Source organism: Camelina sativa, chromosome 20 (genome assembly GCF_030686135.1).
Source record: "Camelina sativa cultivar CO46 ecotype springtype chromosome 20, ASM3068613v1".
NCBI classification, from domain to species: Eukaryota; Viridiplantae; Streptophyta; class Magnoliopsida; order Brassicales; family Brassicaceae; genus Camelina; species Camelina sativa.
Genome location: NC_141899.1, coordinates 205,433 through 228,070, shown reverse-complemented (window position 1 = coordinate 228,070; position 22,638 = coordinate 205,433). Strand labels below are relative to the sequence as shown.

General features: G+C 36.5%; 6 protein-coding genes and 1 long non-coding RNA gene across 11 annotated transcripts; 5 read left to right on the top strand and 2 right to left on the bottom strand.

Moving 5' to 3' along the window:
- The first annotated feature begins 8,446 nt into the window (after positions 1-8,446).
- On the top strand, positions 8,447-11,461 carry LOC104768301 (kinetochore protein SPC24 homolog). The gene is made up of 6 exons (XM_087505878.1): positions 8,447-8,718; positions 8,851-8,994; positions 9,098-9,197; positions 9,327-9,400; positions 9,494-9,596; positions 9,983-11,461. The coding sequence occupies exons 1-6, from the start codon at positions 8,541-8,543 to the stop codon at positions 10,002-10,004; spliced, it is 621 nt and encodes a 206-aa protein (XP_087362004.1). The 5' UTR covers positions 8,447-8,540; the 3' UTR covers positions 10,005-11,461.
- LOC104768302 (gamma-interferon-responsive lysosomal thiol protein-like) lies at positions 9,871-11,284 on the bottom strand. Its single transcript, XM_010492237.3, has 5 exons — positions 10,948-11,284; positions 10,789-10,854; positions 10,559-10,696; positions 10,360-10,452; positions 9,871-10,274 (listed from the first exon to the last, which is right to left on the bottom strand). Exons 1-5 carry the CDS (start codon positions 11,188-11,190, stop codon positions 10,113-10,115), a joined length of 702 nt encoding a protein of 233 aa, XP_010490539.2. The 5' UTR covers positions 11,191-11,284; the 3' UTR covers positions 9,871-10,112.
- Positions 11,438-13,959, top strand: LOC104768300 (protein TIC 56, chloroplastic). Its single transcript, XM_010492235.3, has 5 exons — positions 11,438-12,231; positions 12,477-12,674; positions 12,792-13,074; positions 13,175-13,337; positions 13,449-13,959. Exons 1-5 carry the CDS (start codon positions 11,535-11,537, stop codon positions 13,677-13,679), a joined length of 1,572 nt encoding a protein of 523 aa, XP_010490537.1. The 5' UTR covers positions 11,438-11,534; the 3' UTR covers positions 13,680-13,959.
- Positions 13,960-14,979: 1,020 nt separating this feature from the next.
- Positions 14,980-16,650, top strand: LOC147918358 (uncharacterized). Its single transcript, XR_015593447.1, has 2 exons — positions 14,980-15,023; positions 16,417-16,650. It is a non-coding gene; the product is annotated as an uncharacterized LOC147918358 (long non-coding RNA).
- On the bottom strand, positions 15,123-17,195 carry LOC104768299 (ferritin-1, chloroplastic). Of its 2 annotated transcripts, XM_010492233.2 has the most exons (8): positions 16,445-17,195; positions 16,263-16,346; positions 16,111-16,171; positions 15,931-16,018; positions 15,761-15,822; positions 15,609-15,674; positions 15,448-15,511; positions 15,123-15,350 (listed from the first exon to the last, which is right to left on the bottom strand). In XM_010492233.2, the coding sequence occupies exons 1-8, from the start codon at positions 16,747-16,749 to the stop codon at positions 15,316-15,318; spliced, it is 765 nt and encodes a 254-aa protein (XP_010490535.1). In that variant the 5' UTR covers positions 16,750-17,195; the 3' UTR covers positions 15,123-15,315. The 2 variants fall into 2 exon arrangements, with proteins under 2 accessions (XP_010490535.1, XP_087362003.1); XM_087505877.1 differs by having other exon boundaries at positions 15,761-16,018.
- An 815-nt stretch (positions 17,196-18,010) lies between these two features.
- On the top strand, positions 18,011-19,707 carry LOC104768295 (uncharacterized protein At5g01610). Its single transcript, XM_019242201.2, has 3 exons — positions 18,011-18,467; positions 18,878-18,932; positions 19,018-19,707. Exons 1-3 carry the CDS (start codon positions 18,381-18,383, stop codon positions 19,386-19,388), a joined length of 513 nt encoding a protein of 170 aa, XP_019097746.1. The 5' UTR covers positions 18,011-18,380; the 3' UTR covers positions 19,389-19,707.
- A 305-nt stretch (positions 19,708-20,012) lies between these two features.
- Positions 20,013-22,627, top strand: LOC104768296 (protein trichome birefringence-like 35). Of its 4 annotated transcripts, none has more exons than XM_010492229.3 (7): positions 20,013-20,189; positions 20,287-20,708; positions 20,826-21,126; positions 21,397-21,568; positions 21,662-21,858; positions 21,960-22,112; positions 22,200-22,627. In XM_010492229.3, exons 2-7 carry the CDS (start codon positions 20,486-20,488, stop codon positions 22,528-22,530), a joined length of 1,377 nt encoding a protein of 458 aa, XP_010490531.1. In that variant the 5' UTR covers positions 20,013-20,189; positions 20,287-20,485; the 3' UTR covers positions 22,531-22,627. The 4 variants fall into 4 exon arrangements, with proteins under 4 accessions (XP_010490531.1, XP_087362001.1, XP_087362000.1 ...); XM_087505875.1 differs by having other exon boundaries at positions 20,014-20,189; positions 20,303-20,708; XM_087505874.1 differs by having other exon boundaries at positions 20,016-20,189; positions 20,293-20,708.
- Positions 22,628-22,638: the final 11 nt, after the last annotated feature.

The following is a 22,638-nucleotide window of genomic DNA, read 5'->3' as shown; positions in this document are numbered from 1 at the left end:
CGTATAGAAAAGTGGAAATCCGTCAATTTGAAATGGGTGTTGCTTCTAGTAACGTCAAAGGCGGATATTGTATACATAGCTCCATCACGCAGAGCATGTTCGAATTTAGGAAGGTGGGTGACGTAAATGGAGCCTTGCATAATAGTAAAAAATAATGCTATAAATTGGTTTTAGTAATAATGTTATTATTAGAATTATAACAAAAAAATGATTATATTTCAAAAATTAGAATGGGTTAATGACTTTTAGAATGTAAGTAAGATTTTAATGCATGATGGAGTAAAAAAACAAGTTATGTCATTGTATTTATAAAAATCTAAACATGAAAATAAAATTGAAGTGAAACATTAGTTTCTAAGAAACATATACCATAAAGATTTATTATTAATTTTTACTTATAAGAAAAAAGAAGATTAATTACTTAACTTAACTTAACTTAAAAGTTTTGATATAAAACAAAGACATTGTAAGGGGCACACTTTTTTAAAAAAAAATTATGAAAAAGAATTTTGAAAAAATAATATATTTAAAAAAACAAAATCAATGGTCAGGAAATATCGAAAAAATGATATGTAAACCGTTACAAAAACTTGCATGTGATTTGTGTAGCATATCTCATAAGATATATTATCAACTGGAGCTACAATTTTATAACATGCTATAAAACAAATATAACATATACATATATATATATTATCAAATACTTTTAACCCAAAACATTGGCAAAAACAACATATTTAAAGTACACTATGTTTTTTTTTTTGAGAAGATGAAGTTGGGGTTGCATCATAAAATTAACATCTGCAAATAACATATGAGATTTTAGAAAAATATGTAATTTGGATTAGTGAATAGATATTCATTGTGGGATTTAAACATTTCATCATTTAAGCATTATTGACTTAGTCAGAAATTCTATTTACGGCAGATGATGCATTTTATCTTACATTTGGACAACCTCATTGTAGCGACATAACACTAAAACTGTTCATGTAACTTTGTATATTCGCATTTAATATAGGGTATCGATATGTTTAAATGGTCTCTATAAATAGGTCAACGATTGACATTGACGTTAGAACTTTTAAAATTATGTTTTCATGGGATATGAATATGGAATGAACTCTTTTAAAGATAAAAGGTCAAAAGATTGTCGACAATATTAGACGACACTAGACAATATATGTTATATATAGATTAGTAAAATAAGTACGACATTTGTATAGATTTATCTTTTAATCTTCAAATTATATTAATATTCAATGATTCTTATTGATAAAAAAAAAATAACTAAAATCGCAAATTGATTTAACAAAGAAATATTATCTTCAAAATATATATGTTGTATATCACTGAGTAAAGTAAGCTTAGTATTTATATAGATTTATACTCAAAAGTTGGAATGGTTATATTTAAGCTCAACAATTTCTATTGATAAGAAACATTTTAAATTAAATTCCCGCGCGTGGGCAGGTACAATTTCTAGTATATTTATAAAATAATAATTTTAATTTACACTATAAATTAATATTTATTTTCTAAATTAATATTACTGTACATTAATAAAATGTCATGGTCCAAATTCTCAACATACATTATTAATTTAGAGAGATTTTACTGTAGCTAAAAAAATTGATTCGTATTCTTGTCATTATAACGCTGGTCAAACCACTTAAGTCAGAGTTAATAGTTTGTCCCTTCATTTTCTGATCTCTTGTCGCCTTATCAAGTTTTCCAGATCCAACAAGATCGATTAGATTAAGAAGACTTTGTACCTTTTGTTTTGTAATCTGAGATAGGAGAGAATGTTGATGTTTAAAAGAATTTCAAAAAAATGAAATTTATCTCTATAAAACCAATTTGATAACTCACATGATTGAATCCTTCTATGTGAAGGGTCAAAATCATATGGCTTAATGATGAAGCATCATTCCTACCAGTGCTGCGAACAGATCCTGAACCTACTAAATGTATCACAAAGACCTAATCAAAGGTGAAACGATGTTCTTTACTTGAGAAACCAAATAAAGTTATACAATTGCATACTTGTTTTAATTAATGTTAATAGCACAATAAAACTATATGAGATAATACACCAGCTTCGTTGACCACATCAATGCCTCTTCCAATTGTGTCACATGATGTAGAATATGATATACAGCTTCATTTTTTACTGTTGGATAGCAATGGGCGCACCAGACAGAATACGCGTATGTTTCCTTTAATTTCTAAAATAAATGTTTGCTTAGCTAGCATTTAAGAACAAATAAATCCAACAATTTCTAGTAATCTTACAATAATGTTGTTGTGAAGCTCTACTTTAACTTCACTCATTTGAAAAATTTCTTTTGGAGTTCAGATTTAAATTGTTTCAAACTTGAGTTTTGTTCTTTCAGCTGCTTGTTAATTACTTTAAGAAATTTTAGCTGTCAATTAATAAAATAAATCATAAGAAAAGTAACCAAGAATGAACAAACCTAAACCAGAAAAAAAGTAACCGAGAATGAAAACCTAAACATACTAATAATACTTTATTTTCAGCAGTTATTTTATCTTCTCTGGCTTTTTCAAGCAGAAACAGCTTGAAAAAGGTGTTACCTAGGGACTCCAACCCGCACTCCCTTCACATTTTCAGCGAAGTGGAGGGTCATGACCGACTCCGGCCGTAGAGGAGTTGGACGCCACGGTAGCAATGAGTAAAGTCTTCGAATCGAGGACAGTTGAAAAATTTGCATGTTAAATAAACTATGCGCATAACATCTAAACTATACAAATTGGAATTGAATATGAGAAAATCATAACCTTCAGCAGACGTGTCAAAATACAATCCATGTAGCTAGAAAATTGATTTGTTTTCTTGTCATTATGACGCTGGTCAAACCACTCAAGTCTGAGTTAATAGACTGTCCCTCCGTCTTCTGATCTCCTGTTGCCTTATCAAGTTTCCCAGATCTAACAAGATCGATTAGGTTAAGAAGACCTTGTACTTTCTGTTTTGTAATCTAAAATAGAAGAAAATGCTGATGTTGTTTAAAAGAATTTCAAAAAAATGAAATTTATCTCTACAAAACCAATTTGATAACTCACCTGATTGAATCCTTCTATGTGAAAGGTCAAAATCATATGGCTTAATAATGAAGCATCATTCCTATCAGTGCTGCGAACAGATCTTGAACCTACTAAATGTATCACAAACCCACTGACAAAAACCTTATCAAAGGTGAAACGATGTACTTTACCTGAGAAACCAAATGGAGTTATAGTGTTACACAATTGCATACTTGTTTTAATTAATGTCGATAGCACAATAAAACTACATGAGATAATACACCAGCTTCGTTGACCACACCAATGCCTCTTCCAATTGTGTCACCTGATGTAGGATATGATATACAGCTTCCTTCTTTACTGTTGGGAGCACCCGACAGAATACGCATATGTTTCCTTTAATTCCTAAATAAATGTTTGTTTAGCTAGTATTTATTTTAGGAATTAAAGGAAACATACGCGTATTCTGTCGGGTGCGCCCAAAGTAAAGAAGAAAGCTGTATATCATATCCTACGAGAGGTGACACAATTGGAAGAGGCATTGGTGTGGTCAACGAAGCTGGTGTATTATCTCATGTAGTTTTATTGTGCTATCGACATTAATTAAAACAAGTATGCAGTTGTATAACACTATAACTCCATTTGGTTTCTCAGATAAAGTACATCGTTTCACCTTTGATAAGATTTTTGTCAGTGGGTTTATGATACATTTAGTAGGTTCAAGATCTGTTCGCAGCACTGATAGGAATGATGCTTCATCATTAAGGCATATGATTTTGACCCTTCACATAGAAGGATTCAATCAGGTGAGTTATCAAATTGGTCTTGTAGAGATAAATTTCATTTTTTTTGAAATTCTTTTAAACAACATCAGCATTTTCTTCTATTTTAGATTACAAAACAGAAGGTACAAGGTCTTCTTAACCTAATCGATCTTGTTGGATCTGAAAAACTTGATAAGGCAACAGGAGATCAGAAGACGGAGGGACAGTCTATTAACTCAGACTTGAGTAGTTTGACCAACGTCATAATGACAAGAAAACAAATCAATTTTCTAGCTACATGGATTGTATTTTGACACGTCTGCTGAAGGTTTTGATTTTCTCATATTTAATTCAAATTTGTATAGTTTAGATGTTATGCGCATAGTTTATTTAATATGCAAATTTTTCAACTGTCCTCGATTCGAAGACTTTACTCATTACTACCGTGGCGTCCAACTCCTCAACGGCTAAGGAGTCGATCATGACCCTCCACTTCGCTGAAAGTGTGAAGGGAGTGCGGGTCGGAGTCCCTAGGCAACGCCTTTTTCAAGCTGTTTCTGCTTGAAAAAGTCAGAAAACATAAAATAACCGCTGAAAATAAAGTATTATTAGTGTGTTTAAGTTTTCATTCTCGGTTACTTTTTTTCTGGTTTAGGTGTATTCATTCTCGGTTACTTTTCTTATGATTTATTTTATTAATTGATTCTAGCTAAAATTTCTTAAAGTAATTAAAAAGCAGCTGAAAAAGCAAAACTCAAATTTAAAACAATTTAAATCTGAACTCCAAAAGAAAACTTTCAAATGAGTGAAATTAGAGTAGAGTTTCACAACAACATTATTGTAAGATTACTAAAATTTGTTGGATTTGTTTGTTCTTAAGTGCCAGTCATAAGAAAGCTAAACAAACATTTATTTCAGGAACTTAAAGGAAGTGGTTTTTGACATCATCGTTATTCAGGTAAGCTGGATATAATTTTTTTTTCACAACGTGCTCTATGATCTGAGTGGTCACTTCGGAATTCGGATCATAGAAACAAACTCTTAAACACTTGAAAAACCATACCGAGCATTAGATCTTTCTACTCTTGAGTATCTGTAGAACTTCTTTTAGCAGATGCAGACATCGCAAAATCTCTTCAGTATTACTCAAACATGACAATCAACTGCAATGGAAAAAATCTACCATCAAAATCATTTCAGCAATCACTCACAAAAGTACCTTATGTTATGTGATGAACACAAAGCAACGATCATATAAATCACGCTGCAACACAAACTACCCTAAAATATAGCATAGAAGAACAAACGTTTATCACACAAATCATAAGTTCCATTAAAAATCTTCTAAAACTAGCACACCATAGGTCTGAGTAACGGAGAAGAGACCAAGGTAAATAACAAATCAAACAGAAGAACAGTAGCAGTAATCAAACTATGAGATTCAACACCAATTTAGCAGAAAAAAGCGGCACGCCACTCGAGACTGTATTAAGGAAGAACGAGCAGTACGAAACTAAATTTAGGAGTTAGAGGATGAGAAGTGAAAAATCAACCAGTCTTAACATAGATCGAACATTTCTAAACACAATCTCTACCTCTAACATAGAAACGTTCATCGATTATGATCAAAGATCTTCAAATCGTCGAACCTCAACTTAACGGAAAGCCAGAACAACAGCAGAAGAGTGGAGATTCTACTCAATCGAAGAGTAACGAGAGTAGATTCTTACCGGTTGAATCGCTTTACACTTGTATCCGAGGTAGGCGCTAACGGCAAACGTTCAACGGGTACAAGACGAAGGCACCGGAGAGAAAAATCGCCGACGGAGGAAAGGGGAAGATTTGAAATTAGGTTTACGAAGCGAATGATTTTGATTTGGGCTTTTCGACATTTTGTTGAGTAAAATTGCAATTTCATAGTTTTAAAGGGGCTGAATAATAATTTATTTATTTATTTTTAAAGGGCCTTACTTTTTTCATAATTCGCCAAAACGAAGTGAGTTGGATTCTTTGTTTGCAGGGAAAATTTGTGGAAGTAAGTTAAAATTGAGGAAAATCCAAATAAGGCCAAAGAGAAGAACAAGGTCTCGGTTATGAATGTAGCCACTGAAATCAACTCTACTGAACAAGTACGTATGCATTTTTTTGTTGATGTTTTTTCACAAAAATGTTTAAAACTTTGCTTCATTTATAAAGTTAGGAACGTATATATTAATGTAATGGTGGTTTTTGGGTTTTAGGTAGAGAAGAAGTTTGATTCAAAGAAGAGTGCAAGGCCGGTTTATCCATTTGCAGCTATTGTAGGGCAAGATGAGATGAAGCTTTGTCTTCTGTTGAATGTGATTGATCCAAATTAAAGATTGGTGGTGTGATGATTATGGGAGATAGAGGAACTGGCAAATATACAACTGTTAGTTGATCTGTTACCTGAGATCAAGGTAGTTGCTGGTGACCCTTATAACTCTGATTGATCCTGAGTTCATGGGTGTTGAGGTAAGAGAGGAGAGCAAGTTCCGGTTGTTGCAACTAAGATTAAATATGGTTGATCTTCCATTGGGTGCAACAGAAGATAAGAGTTTGTGGAACAACCGATGTTGAAAAGGCTTTGACAGAAGGTGTTAAAGCCTTTGAGCCTTGTTTTGTTGGCTAAGAAGGCTAATAGAGGGATTCTTTATGTTGCTTGGATTCCAAGAGAGAGCTCTTTTCCGTGAAACTTACAAAACCGATTTCAAGACCAGATTTCAACTGGTAGAGCAAATCTTGCCTCGAAGATCTCTAGGGTATGTTCGGAGACATTGTGACTAACAGAGCAGCAAAAGCACTTGCAGCTCTCAAAGAAAAAGATCGAGTTACTCCAGATGATGTTGCAACCGTTATCCCTAACTGCTTAAGGCACCTTGAATAGGAGATTCGATTCTGTGATCATTTTTCTTAACTGTTCCTACTCTGTAAACGGTGAGAAGAACCAAAACTATAAACAGGCAAAATCTGATTGAATATTGAGTCTATGCTTTATCCATTAAGTTGAGTTGTTTAAATCATAGACTTAATAGGATCAATTGTTATTATGTCTTGAATTGCTGGTGGTAGGCTTGTTGACTAGAAGGACATAGCGTTTTGCCGGTTCTGGTAAAAAGTGTGGAGCTACTTCACTTCAGTCAGCCAAGAAGGATTGATAGCTACGACATTCCTAATATATTGACGCTCTGTTGAGACAATGGATTGGTAAACCACCCATTTTGGATTCACCCTGAAGATTGTATATAAATATACCAAAATAAGCTTTGACATTCAAAAGAAAGATCTACAAACGTTATGATGTTATTTTGAAGTTTTTGCTAAAAGCATAGCAACAAGTACTACTGACATGAATAATACGGACGACGAGTGGAAAAAAATTAGGAGGTTCATTTTTTTTAAAACTGTTAAAATGAAAAAAAAAATACTATGTGTAAGATGTGAGAGTCGAACTCGGATAATGAGGGGTCATTTCAGATGGACAAACCAACTTTGCTGCCGATAATTCATTGGTATTACATGCAAACAGAACTAGTTTACTATTTACATAGGTCCGCCACTGTGAGAAAGTCATAACCTTCGGTGGACATGTCAAAATACAACGACCTCTATAAATTAATATTCTATAAATACTATAAATTAATAAATTTTGGTTATTCAAAGTCGCAAAAATGTAAAAAATATCAAAATGATAAGATAATAAAATAATATTTTTTTTTGAAATTTCCATGTAAAATATAGTCTCAATAATATCATAAATTAATAATTATATTAATTTACATATATATATATATAATATTATATAGATATGCTAATAATGTATGCTTTAAAAATTTGTATTATCTTAAAACTCATATCTATAAAACAATTATTATATTGTATTTTCAAACTACAATAATATAAATTACTTTATAAGATACCATAAAAGTAGTTAGATATGCATCATTTTCATTTTGATAGTTTTATAGACTACTAAAGTTCCATGATTTATATTATTATTTATAAATTTGTGTTTTTGTATGTCATGTGTATAAGATAATAAATTTATAGTATTTGTAATTTTTTGTCAATAATGTATTCTAGATATTAAAAATTCAATTTCAAAAAAAATAAATTTATAACATTTGAAAATATAATATTATTTAACTAAAATTATCTCAATTTAGAATATTTTAGAAAATTAAACAATTCAAACAAATATCTATAACTCACCTGATTGAATTATGTAAAGGATCAAAATCATATGGCTTTGTGATGAAACATCATTCCTATAAGTGCTGCAAACCGACCTGCAATGTAGATGTTTCTATGTAAGTTATTGGACCTTGAACCCACCAAATGTATCACAAACCTGTTTTTGATGGCCTTTAGTAATACTTCAAAAAAAATTTCAAGGCTGTTAATGGTGTATGTCTAATTCAATGACTTGAATTCCATCAGCCCCATTATTATCGTAGATCAACCTGATGGCTTTAGATTAGTACAAATTTTGTTCATTGACCAAGTTTGGTTAATACTAATTTCTTTGGCAAATCAATCACAAGTAATAAGAAGCCCAATGGGCCGATACCACATGTTAAATGGCTTCTCAAATTAATACAATCGGAAATTTTTTTCTTAAGAAACAAAAATATTTTAATTTCCCTCTCTGCTCGGAGAGATCTCTCTTTTTGTCTGCGGAGGATCATTCATCTTCACCGGTGTCGGGAAATGGGAGACGATTCATATTCTAGGAATTTCGAAATGGCGATTTCATGGGGAGACGATGTGATCAATGTTTTGGATGATAGGAAAGGATTAGGCGTGCTCGTTGAAACCCTCGAGCAGCTCAGATCTATCCACTTATCCTGCGACGAAGATTCCAGTGAGATACAAGAGTCTCTCCAAGGTTAATTTTTTATTATTTAATAACGTTTTTGAAATGCCGCCACTATTAGATAGCTTAGCTGGATTGATTAAAGTAGTGTATTCGATTGAATGCTCAATTTTGGGTTTTTTTTTTTTTATTTCGTTGGCGCAGATTTGCAGAAAAAACTCGATTCTTGCAAGGAGAAGACTTACGAGGCAAATTCAGATATTGCGGACGGAGAAGAAATTGAGCGTCTTCAGAAAGAGCTTGATGAGGAGCTACAACTGGAGTGCAAGCTCAATGATGAACTTAGATAAGTATAATATTCACTCTCAAGAAGTGAGGTTAACATTCTCGTATCCCCGCTGATTCAGTGACATGACCAATTTTTGTTTTTTTTCTTTGTATGTCAACACATTCATGGCTGATGAACTCAAAGACATGAATTCTCAAGGGGGGTTCATTGAAGAGCAGAGATTAGCTATAAAGAGGAACAAGCGGGACCAGTTGAAAAATGAGTAAGTTTGATGAATCCACCTTCTTCATTTTTGGGACTTAGTTGTTGAATCTTTTAGTTATACAAATTAAGTCTCCGCTTTCGTATTTAAAACAATTAGTTTGATTGTTCTTATGTTTGTTCACTCCAGGATAAAGCTTTCTATGTATGCTTCAGTCACCAGAGTTATACCGAACATTGATGATCCACTAAAGACCTCAGGCTGTATCCTTTGCTTTGAAATTCCCATCTACTACTGTCTTAGTTTAAATCTTTTTTTTTCTGTGGGGTTTTAGTCCTTGACTGAAAGCATGACAGATTTGGTTGATCGAGAAAGAAGGGTAATGGAGAAGTTCGAATTCGATACAGACAATAGGACTGCCTACGAGACATGTTACGCCATTTGGGAAATTATAAACAGGCAATAGACTGTCTCTCCTCATTGCCTCCTCCACTTTGTTATTTTGACATTTGTGTATGATAACTCTTGATTTTGCTTGTTTTGTAACGACTTATGTCAGTCTCTTAACAACCAAACCTCATTTGCTTATGATTCTTTAGATGTAGAAGGCTTCATGTTTACTGTACTATGATCAATATCTGTCTTTATCTGATTTTAAGACTTCTTTTCTTTATGCTACTTTATGTTGTTTTGTTGTTGTGTTTATGTAACAGCCTCATCGTTAGTGAAACAATTCTGAGCAGGAATCAGTGCTTTAGCTATATTTTAGCTCTTAAATCTTCAGAAACTAACCCAATTCCTGGATATTCAAAAATACTGCGTGGTAAATTTATCTTTCTATGCAGATTGTTGTTGCAAACCCAGTGAAGTTGTAGAACAAATTCAAAAGGAGCAGAGTTTTAATTGGTAAGCACTTTCTGATTTCCCATATAGTTCAGTATGATTGAACTGTCTTAGGGATTTTGGATTCAAATCTTATTGATTGCGATAGCACACTTGGTGACTGTTACTTAGCTTCTCCGCTGAACTATTGAACCTGCTTAGTGTTTCCACCGAACTGTTGAGGATCTTGCAGGCTTCTGGTACTTGGTCACTTCCAAAAGCATTGCATACATACATGACAAAGTTCTGGTAGTTCTGTTCACCAAAGGCACATACATGAAAAACTTTTGTTTCCCATCTGATCTTGAAAGTTATCATCAGCTAAATTTGTAGGACTAACCTCTTGAAGTGGTTGGTTATTCACAACCACCCATGGTACAAATCTGTGTGCTGGATAAAGTTGAGAAGTTTCTTCAGCATCCCTCTGTTCAAGCTGCACAGTGTGTCACCTAGATGTCATTTTTTCTTGCTTATTTCTTTCGCTTTCCCGTTTTGGCTGTATAAGTTAACTAACGTACTTTTCTCTGATCAGGACTTACCTTGTTTCCGTATCCGTTAATGTAACACTCAACCGCTGCTCTGCTCAATCCAACCATTTCTAAACAATCAGCCCACTTTTCAAGTTTATTCTCCAAGACTAGCTGTTCGGTACAGTAGATATATCCAAAATGCTTCCTCTGCAAGAGAAACGTGCAGATGACATTAGCATTCATATTAACTTGAATGATACTGGATAAACTCGAGAACCTTTCATAGCTTAGAGGCTTACCACATCAGGGTAAGCGTTAATTGCACAGGCATGAATTGAATTGAGCGCACACTCAGTTTCTCCATGCTGAAAACAAAGCAACACGAAGCAATTTTCAAATGCTATGTCCTAATCTTATGTAAAATGTAAGTGGAGTACAAGGCAAGAAGAGTCCAAGACCTGGCAGAGAATGGTGCCATCTGGCCTGATAACGGCGTTGCCCCATGGAACGAGCTGGAGATCAATGGCTGAGATTAAGCCAGTTTCGAAGACCTTAGGCAAGTGGTTAATGATGAATTCAGCACAGTAAGGGCATAGAGCTTCGTAGTATAGACTGAGTGTGACTTTCTGGCTTGAAGACAAAGATAAGAAACAGAAGAAGATGGTGATGCAGAACCTGAAAAGCCTCTGATATGAAGCCATTGATGGAAAGAAGAAGAAGAGGAAGATTGCAAGAGAATTGCTTTTGACTCTTAGCTTTATTCTTTCTTTAGTAGTCTAACTACACAAGCAAAGCAAGACCCCCCCCCCCAAAAAAAGCTATAAATATGTTTCAAGCCATCTTTGCCGTTTTGTTAGATTGAAAACGTCACGTGGTTCATTAGTTAAATGTAAAACAGCGTGATGTTTGTAAATAATAGGGGACTGGGTCAGTCACACTTCATCTAATCCACCTGAACCTTCTTGCTCAGAACATCCATCATCATCAGCCAATAAAGCCCTGAACCCTAAATTTATTCTGGCTTTGGCTGGAGAAGTGTTCAACAATGTCGTCTTTAAACTTCAATCCATTTCAAAATTGGTTCGAGAAACCACCGAACCCAGTTCCTACCATCAACTTCGTCTCGCTCGCTGATACCTTCTTCCCAAAGTCGCAGTCTCCGAATTTCGCATCGATTGGACTTCCTAAGTTTTCCAAAAAGTCCCCAAAAACCGAAACAGGGGCCGAAGAACAACCAGGTAAGTACAAGCAAATCGCTGAGCAGTTCTTATGGGAGTGCGAGAACATACCGGATCACAGGCACACTCCGGAAGTGGATAAGATTCTCAACGAAGAAGATACAGTTTTCGAGAAGAAGGAGAACCCGACCACAGAAGAGATTGAAGCTGAGGAGAAATGGTGGGAGAGATTTCGAGCGAGTCCTGTGGTTCAGTTCATGACTCGCGCCCAGGAGATTGCCGACGACATGAACAAGATGGAGCTCGATGATAACGACACGCCTTACCGGAAAGAAGACAAGGAGCTCTGGAGAGCTGTCCCTCATGTGCCTGGCTTCGACGGTAGGCCGATGCCTAGGAAGGCCATCAAAACTAAGGAAGAGAGTGATGATAAGTTTTGGGATTTCATGAAGCAGTTCCTCTTTGGCCTCTGGGGTTTCCGCCAACGTCCTTACCCGCCTGGTCGACCCATTGACGTCGCTCAGGCTATTGGTTACAAACGTCTCGAGAAGCGTTACTATGACTGTAAGTGCTGAATGTGATGATGTTACTGTGTTTTGTCATGATTATTCAATGAGTGGCTCTGGTATTTGCACGAGTTCATATGGTTCCACATTTGATTTTTTTATGTTCTGTTCATTCAAGCTTGCGCCTGTTGTAGTGTTATCGTTGAATTGCGGGAATATGATGAAAGTGGTTTCCTTTTTCTCTTGTTTCGTTTGTGTTTGTATCATAACATTTTGATTGCTCTCTGTGTTTTGAGACTGCAGTTATAATGAAGACTGGTGGTTGGTGGTATAAAGACCGACTTGGCCGTTCTAGAGGCCCTTGTGAGCTTATAACACTTAAGACGGCTTATGGAGCTGGAATCATCGACAGAGATACTTTCATTTGGGGCGAGGACATGGATGAATGGGCTCCTATTCACATGGTTTACGGTTTGGAACCTGCGATTGCCACTTGGGAAGGTGTGTATTGTGGGAGAATTTGAGATCTCAGACAAATCTTATCGTTGAAGAATCACAGTTTTGCCTCCTATTATGGTTTCATTGTTGGTGTTATTGACTCGTTTCTTTCATGTTCAGTGAGGCTTGGTGCAGCGGCAACGGCTTGCCTGCACAAACTCCAAAAGGGAATACCGCCATGGGTTCCTCTAAAGGGACGAGAGCCAAAAACATACAAGCAACTTCAAAAAGAAGCGATTGAGAGTAAGAAACGCGACATGGCAGTGCTTGAAGCAAATGATGGCGTTTGGCCTGGAGTCAGAACTCCCAGCCACGCTCTTTTTCTCTGGGCCAGTGGGTCTGAATTGACAACAGTACTGGAATCTGATCACATGCCAAACAAGTTCATCCCCAAACGACTGAGGTATTAAAATTAAAGAGATCCTTTACACCTTTGACTTTTTTTTTGTAGCCCAATATTGGATTGGGTTCTTCTCTCAAAGCATGAAACTTTTCAATTGTAGACAAGAGTTGGCCAAAGTAATACCAGGGTTAAGGCCATGGGAAGTGATAAGTGTAGAGCAAGCTATGGATCAGATCAGCTATGGTGGAGAGTGGTACCGTGAGCCGCTTGGTACTTACACCACTGGTCCTCCTTACATCAGAGAGTGGAATAGGAGTGTCATGGTAAGAGATTCCTTTCTGTTCTTCTGATTTCTCTGACTAAGCTATTGGATGATAGTGATGAATTGACTTATCTTTTCTTCTCTCTTTTTTTTTTTTTTTGTTTGCTTGCAGAGACTGTTCCGTATATTCTACAACCTCAGTACTCGAGTAGGCCAGAAGCTGGACAGAACAGTCCCGGGATTCGACACTATAATGGATAAAGTTCAGAAAGATTACGACGCTCGGATTGAAAGGAGGATGAAGCGGAGAGAGGAAGAGTTGAGGGAACGGGACCGGAAGCATTATTCCGGCCGTACCGATGAAGATGAGGATGAGGAGGACAATGAAAGCGACTCGAAGTGATTGAAGCAAAGCCTTCATCAGGTGATGACTACAAAGCAAACAGCCTGTTGTGTAATGTTCTTCGCCAACAACGAACGTTGGATTTGTTTCTCGCATTCACGCACTAGGCCACAGCGTTCTGGTTGTCTTCCGTCTTCTGTAACATGGCTTGTTTTCTAGCTGTTTAATGCGACATGGAGAGAGTTCTATCAGAAAAATTTAAAAGGAACCAGTTCTTTTTCTTTTCCTTTTTGTAGTTCACTAAAATTAAAATTTGGAGAAATAATAATGTTCAGCTGGATGATCTGCTCTAATGGGCTAACATGGGCTGGCTACATGCCATTTTCTCACCCAGTCTATGTGGGCATATTTAAATATCATTTTAATGGGCTTCAGCTTGCGAGGCTTAATTATAATTTAACATAAACCGAACCGGTTAGGCGAGTACCAGGAATGCTAAGTGGCGATGCTGGATAGGGCAGCTTGGCGACAAACTGGGAGAGGACTTGTGTTGTCCACTTCCGCCATAGCCACACTCGCCCCGAACTCCGAAGCTCAGTGTCGGTGATCCAATTTCTCGATGACTATCTCACAGTTATGGTCAGTTCTTATTTCAGTCCCTCTCAAATTTGAACTCCAATTTTAAAAGCTCTTGTGGTGTCGATTTCCAATTCTGTTTTCTGATATGGAATAATTAGCTGGAATCTGAGATTTTCTGAGCCCCTTTTGTTGTTTAGGGATTCAAAAGATTCGTGCATATGTAGAAGATACTTGTTAGAAAAGCGTATTTCAATAGATTAGATGCTGCTATTGTTCGGAATTATTTGACATTTTCCTTTTGCTTTTTGATAAGACTGTGATGATATAATAGAATCTTTCAAAGCTTGCTTGGTTCCCCTGAGAAGGACTTGTTCTATTTAAGATGTTCGACATTACTTGAAGGAAACACCTGAACTTTTTTGTCATTATATAAATCAGATTCTCACTCTTTACTTAATACTTAGTGGTTTGAAGAACCTTGATGAAAAAAGTCATGTCAGATTCTTACTCTTTACTTAAGCCATGAAAGAAAGATTAGTGGTGTTTTCATACGTCATAGATACCCATTGAACTTTTCATAGATACCCATTGTAGTACTTGTTCAGCTCTTTGTAGAACAGAGGAGAGGTCTTTGTTTGTTTGGTTATAAAAGTTTTCCAGTGTTCAAGATGGAATCAAAGTAAAGAGCATCTCTTTTGCTTTGATGTGACCATGACCTTGTTCTTGTTTGCTTTTTCCAGTTTTCCAAGTGACCAGCTTGTCGTTCTCTGTGGAAAGTGACATCCTCTTCATGCTATGCTTCTTTTAATTGTTCTTCATTAACAGGTTCGTTATGCTTTCTCTTTCGTGTTAAATTATTAATATGTGTTGTGTTTAATTAGATAGGTCTGAGTTCTTAATACTTCAGTTAGTGAGTCATCTTCATTTGGTCATAGTGAAACAAAAACTTCATTAATTTGGCTTAGGAAGTTATTACAAACACCAACTTAAACACAAAGCTTACTACTACAATCTTTATTACTCCATAACTTCCAGTCTAAAGCTTTTACAGAATCTTTGGGTTCTTCTGAGTAACCCCAACATTGGTCGTCTGAAAGTGATCTTATAGAGGTCCAGTCTAATTCAGAAGCATCTGGTCGAAATGCCAAACTCCTGCAAAGACAGAACAAAAAGTATAAAGCTTTGTAACAACTTAATAATTTAAGTCTTAGAACACGATATATATCAATATAGGGGTTTAGATTTGTACCGTGGCCTTTGCCGACCATCCTTAGCTGAGTGATGTAGTCTGAGATCTTCTTGATTGCTTCAATCTAAAAAGAAATGCATAATTTCACGAGTCAAAACAAAACTTGTTGGATTTTTTTAAGTAAAAAGATCTGAACCAAGAAAAGAAAAAGCTTTTTTTACCTGTTCTCCAAGAAATTCACTCTCAACAAAATCAGCTAGCTGGGGATCATTGTTCTCTGTCGCCACCTGTTTTTGTTGGCCGAAAGTATATGTTAGGAAAATGAATATTAGTTTAATCTTTGATCACAAAATAGATAAGTTACGGAACTTACTCTGTGAACGTTTAGGAGCTTCTCATTAGTGAGTTTCTCGAGAGACAGAGCCAACTCCATTGCTGAAAAAAAGATTAGTAAACTAATAAATATCTGCATCTTTTTTTTTTTTCTTTCAAAAAGAAAGTAACTTTTATTAGGTGTGGATGTGTGTTTGGCTGAAAGTATACCATATAATGCATCTCCTTTTTCAGCATGTTCGAATTCTGAGATAGGAGAGACGATTGGGTGGAGTTTCACTCTTCCTCCTCTTTGGTTCTGTATACATACACACAAACCAACATTAGAGAGATTAACTAGCTACTCTCTTTCTTCAACTTATAAACTTTTGCTTAAGAAAAATAGAAAACCTGGTACTCCATAAACTTCTCAGCATGCCCTCTCTCTTCCTCACTTGATTCTTTGAAAAATCTGGTAAAGTATAAAACCAAGTGTTTAGCGTGGATGTATTAAAGTAGATAGATAGATGGTTAAGATATAAAGGTAGAGAAGAGAAGATTACTTGGCTAGTCCCTTAAGAGCAACGTTGTCTCTGTCGAAGTATGCGTACATGGAATGGTATACGTAGGAGACGTTGTATTCCACACTGTAACAATGGATCTCCGTTAGATCTATATTTCTTTAACATTTTCGTGGTTTTTTTTTTAAAACAGAAGGAAAAAAAAAAGAGAAGAAGAAGGTTACTTGATTTGCTCATTAATGACTGCCTCGGAAGAGTCGGCATAGCCTTGGCGAGCGAAGGAGACATGAGATGTGATGGGGATGGCCAGATCGGCTTTCTTGACCTCCTCGAACGGCTGGAAGACGACACCGGTCATAGGCATGTTGTTGGTGTCAACAGTAGCGGCGGAAACGACCACAGCTCTGCCGGCGCCAGTTTTCATGGAGAAGCCGAGAGAAACAGCCGGGGAAGCAGGGCCGTGAGGGAGTACTGGCTTGGGAGAGAGAGCAGGGTTAGCCGTGAAAGAGGAGAGTGCTCTGGAGGCCATTGTTTTGGGAAATGTAGAGAGTGTTTTATGGAATGGGTTACTACTAGGGTTGATGAGACGGCTGAGAGATTGTTGTGTTACTGTAAGATGATGGGTGATGATGTGATAAGAAGAGGAAGGGAGGGATTAAATAAGAGAGAAAAGGCGTGTGGTCACCGTTGGATTAGGATACACGTGGAGGGTGGAGATAAGGCCAGATGTAGGGGCGTGTGGCGGCCTCGTGCTCCGTCCAATGGGATAGTGTGAACGTGAGGTTATTCGATCCACGTTACCATCTTCCAATATCAGCTTTTGTCTGTTTCTCTCTCTTTTTTTATCTTTCCGAATCTTTTTTTAACCCCTAGTCTCGCGATTCGACTATTCTTATTCCCTACTCGCCCTCCCTATTTCTCTCCTCAATAGATGATAACAAATCAATTTGATGACTCGGAAAAGAAAAAAGAAAAAAAAAAGATGATAACGTTTACAACATAAGTTATACGTGTAAAAAGTCTGTGACGCATATTTTGACCACATAGGAAATTGGATAGAGTCGATCTAAGTATTTTGCATTTTTTTTAAATGGTTTAATAGATTTTTTTAGATATTTTCAAAACACGAAAGCTAGTAGTATCTAGAACATAAGATTGAATGGTCCAAACCCTTTTAACGAAGGAACCGTTTTAGTATTTGTGTGGCCTTCAATGAACGAAGGGATGGGGAAAACGTAACATCCGTGGCGTGGCTCTCTAAGTTTTTTGGTTCTAGGATATCAGATGGAGACGTAAAACTGATACATACATTAGTTACATAAGATAAGAGCGGCGAGTAGCTTCGTGAAAGGGCGTGTGCTGTGTTCAAAATGGTTACTTGTCTTTATCCGAGACAATTACACGTCAGAATATGTATAATGTAGGGCCTCTTTTGTAAAATATCACGGCTCAAAGAAGAATAAATATCAAAGATTATTAAAAGCTTTAATAATGTTGGGCAGAACCAAAAAAAAAAATTAAAGAAAGCTTTTATTACTAATATAATAAGGTGGGGAGTTAGGCTTTGGTTTTATTATCTTGGCTTTGATTAATAGAGATCGACTCTGGAATGCACAAAGAGGAAGTAGGTAACAAAGGTTTACAACCCCCATACATAAGACCGTCATCGATATTGGATTATTAAATATCTACTTGTGTTTTGTTTTCTGCCATGTGGATGTTCAGGTTCCAGCCAGGGCTTTGTGTTGTTGTAACCATATATATATATCATCATAATTACAACATTCAATGACGGTCCTCCTTAGAGAGAGAGAGAGAGAGAGAGAGAGAGAGAGAGTAGTAGTGATAGGCAAGTACTTTTTTTTGTTTTGGATACAGCTAGCTGCTTCGACAAATATACCGTAACATACACGGGATACAAAATAATAGCTTACAATCCACGTGTCATATGTTAATTGGCTTGAAATAATAGTGCAATAAAAAAAAAAAAAAACATAACGAGAATCCAAACCAACGGTGCTTACGAGTTTTGGTTCCAAAATTTCTTTCCCGGGAGAAGAAAAGAAAGTCGTCGTTTGTTTTTCTTGTTCTAATTCTTCTTCTTCTTCTGGGGGGGGGGGGGGAGGGAGGGCCGTGCGATTTGATCTTGATTGGAGAAGAATGGATCAGATCTTCAACAAGGTTGGATCCTATTGGATAGGCCAGAAGGCCAATAAGCAGTTTGACTCCGTCGGTACCGATCTCAACGTACGTCTTCTTCTTCTTCCTCTGTTGCGATCCCTATCCTCATGCATAAATATATATATATTCTCTACAAATCTGATTCATATCTGCTTGCTACCCTACCCGGCCTTATCCATTGTTGTGTCTTTGTTCCGATAGAGTCACATTTATCGTCATTTTGGTATCCTATACAGTTTGAGGTATTATTATCGATAATTATATTATAAATCATGCCACATAAGGAAGAACATCTACCACTATCAAAACGATAATATCTTTAGAAACTCATTCGAAATTTGCAAATGCTATAATCTCCTCAAATCGTGATGTTTCTTCATCTTATTGTTGTCATTGCGATTATTACATACATTATTCATCAGTTAGACACTTGTTTTTTTTTTGTCTGAATGAATATTTCTCTATTAACATTCCAGTCGGTGTCAACGAGCATTGAAGGAGGAACGAAATGGTTGGTCAACAAAATCAAAGGTTTGCATGATCACTCTTGTCTTGTGACGCACACAACAGCTTCTAATCTTTCAAATATTTGACATTCCAATACTCAATTCACCAGGGAAAATGCAGAAGCCATTGCCTGAGTTACTAAAAGAGTATGATCTACCCGTGGGAATCTTCCCAGAGGATGCCACAAACTACGAGTTCGATGAACAGAGCAAGATACTAACTGTTATGATCCCAACCATCTGTGAAGTTGGGTACAAGGATTCATCAGTCTTGAAATTTGCCACAACGGTAACAGGACACCTTGAGAAAGGCAAGTTAGGAGAGGTGGAAGGAATCAAGACAAAAGTTATGATATGGGTTAAAGTGACAAGCATATCCACAGATGCAACAAAGGTCTATTTCACTGCTGGGATGAAGAAGAGCCGGAACCGAGATGCTTACGAGGTTCTAAGAAATGGCGTCCGAGTCGATAAATTCTAACTTAACTCTCCATCCTACTACTCTTTATCGATTCTTATCTTCCCGAAAGTTTCAAGCTTTTTTCTTTTTATGTTTTGGGAAGCCTACCCACCCGATCGATTAAACCTTATTCATGATTGTGAGGAAGAAGATGATAACTTTGATGATAAGGGCAGGAGCATATATATATATATGTCTTTCGGTGGTTCAACTTAGGAGGAGGCCTAGAATCCTACTTTTGCCTTTGCATCAAATACAATATGATCTCCTATCGTCGTTGCATTCCCAATTGTAAAAAAGAAATATGTACTATTATTATTATTATTGTGTTATTGTCTCAGTTTGATTTGTTGTATTGTTTTCACTTTGTTTGATACTCAAAACTAGGGGTGTAGTAATAATGTATACTAAAAAAAAACAAAGCATTTGGTTGAGTTAAGATGAAGGATTTTAAATATATAGTACTAGATGGTTTAGAAAGTTGTAGATAATTAAATTATATAGTAAAAGTCTTATAGGAATTGACTAATGATTAAAGAGCAAAAATCTGAAACATGATTACTCTCTACTGTCTTTTTGGAAGAAGCTTTGTGTTGCATACACATAATAAACATGAGACTATGAGGAGAGCATGCTTCCAATTTTTTTTTTTTTTTTTTTTTTTTTTTTTTTTTTTAATTAATGAAAGAAAAAACAAAGGAGCGGTAGCAAAGAAGAAATAATAATATAAAGGGTTGAAGAAGAGACAGCTCAGAGGTCGATGGATTGGATTCAATTGAATTGAATTGAATACAGAGGAGAACTGGAGAAAGATGGGATCTGGTAAATAACGTCAAAAACCCCCAACCAATTAGGGCTGCTGCTAATTAAAAAAATTGTAAAATATTTTGACTAATTTAATTAAAGCTTTTTGGTGCAGAGAGAGAGAGAGAGAGAGAGAGAGAGAGAGAGAGAGAGAGAATCGTAACTCCAAAACTTCTACCAGTCGCATCGAAGCTTAAAGCAAATCAGGAGCTTTGGAGAAGAAGAAGAAGTTGATGATTTCTTCCTACTCGTAGTTCTCTTTAGTTGTTACTCTTTAGTAGTTTCATCATCTCTCCTAAAGAGAAAAGTGTCCGATGTCGCAGAGATGGAGCAGCAGAAAGAAGAGTCGGCTTCCACTAGCTGGTCTTCTCTTTATGCTCGTCGTCACCGTTATGATTCTCTTCAACGAGCGTACCATTCACCAGATCCACTTCCACGCCGCTACTAGTCATTCTCAAATTCTCCCTCAAGCTTCTTCCACTTTCAATTTCGTCAAGCCTAATCTTCCTGCTAATATCAACTTGGGAGCTCCTCTTGGTAACTCTTCCACTTAGTTTGTAGTTTCTCTGCTGAAATCTCGTTGCTTCCTCTATCTATGAAATTCCCAAATTGCTTTTTTTTTTAATTTCCCAAGTGATTCTGTGTGGTTTGCAGAGGTTTTGGATAGATTCAGCAGATGCAACTCCACGAAAAAGTACAGTGAGAAGAACATCAGATTGGTTGACCCTTATGAAGAAGAAGAAGAAGAAGAAGACTCTTCTGGTCATCATGGACCAAAGGAGGATCAATGTGATGTCTTCTCTGGGAAATGGGTCTTTGATAATTCATCCTACCCTTTGCACAAAGAATCTGACTGCCCTTACATGTCTGACCAGTTGGCTTGTCAGAAGCACGGCCGGAAGGATTTGGATTATCAGCATTGGAGATGGCAACCTCATTCCTGCAACTTGAACAGGTTGGTTTCGATCTTACTACTACTTTGCTGCTTGTTTGATTTTGCTGTTTCTTGGTATCATTTTCTAAGTTTGTGTATATAAGAGTTTATGTTTCTGTAGATTAGTGATTTTGATCAAATGAAGAATGGAGAGAAATTGAATAGCTTGCTTGTTATCAATTTGTATTGCTTGCAAAGATTGGTACCAAAATCGATGATTTTTTGGTGCTAATTGTTTTGTGTGTTCTACTCTGTGGTTTCATACTTTCATTCCACCAAATTATCTTGTAGATGGAATGTGACAGACATGTGGGAGAAGCTGAGGGGAAAGAGATTGATGTTTGTTGGAGACTCATTAAACAGAGGCCAATGGATATCAATGGTTTGTCTCTTACAGTCTGTAATTCCACGTGACAAGCAGTCTATGTCTCCTAACGCTCACCTCACCATTTTCAGGGCAGAGGTAATTAATAATAAACACACATTTTCTTTTGCATCTTTGTTCCGGGGGGTTTTGGTGCCTTTGGTTACTTTTGGTTGGTGTATGTACTCGCAGGACTACAATGCCACGGTGGAATTTCTCTGGGCTCCTTTGCTGGTGGAATCGAATTCTGATGACCCTGTTAACCATAGGTTGGACGAACGCATTATACGACCTGATTCGGTTCTTAAGCATGCATCAAAGTGGCAACATGCTGATATCTTAATCTTCAACACCTACTTATGGTGGAGGCAAGACCCTGTCAAGATCCGGTAAGTATATAATATAGACATCGTTTTCTTTATCTGTATGTAATAATACCGGGAAGAAACAACAATTTGGGTTACTCATTGCATATTTTTTTGAACTAAAGATGGAGCAGCGAAGAAAAAGGGTCATGCGAGGAGGTGAAAGGAGCAGAGGGAATGGAGATGGCGATGAATGCTTGGGCTGATTGGATTGCTAACAATGTCGATCCAAAGAAAAAGCGGGTTTTCTTTGTCACAATGTCTCCTACGCATCAATGGTAACAAAATACTTATCCCCAATACTACTCCCATCAGAATGATTGATTCTAGTCGTTTGTTTAAAACGAGCTGTTGGAACTGGTCAGGAGCCGAGAGTGGAACCCGGGAAGCGAAGGAAACTGCTACGGGGAGAAGAAACCGATAGAGGAAGAGAGCTATTGGGGAAGTGGGTCAGACATTCAGACAATGAGGATGGTGAAGAGAGTGTTGGAGAGACTGGGACCAAAGGTTTCAGTTATAAACATCACTCAGTTGTCTGAGTATCGTAAAGATGGTCATCCATCGGTGTACCGGAAATTCTGGGAACCTTTAACAAAAGACCGGTTGAATAAACCGGCATCGTATTCAGATTGTACCCATTGGTGTGTACCTGGAGTTCCTGATGTCTGGAATCAATTGCTTTACCATTTTTTGTGAAAATTTAAATGAATGAAACCTTTTTTGTCATCATTTCATTTATGTTTGATGTGACTTTTTTTTTCAATATATAAAAAGTTAAAAAAATTGATCAAAACCAAGCCTAAT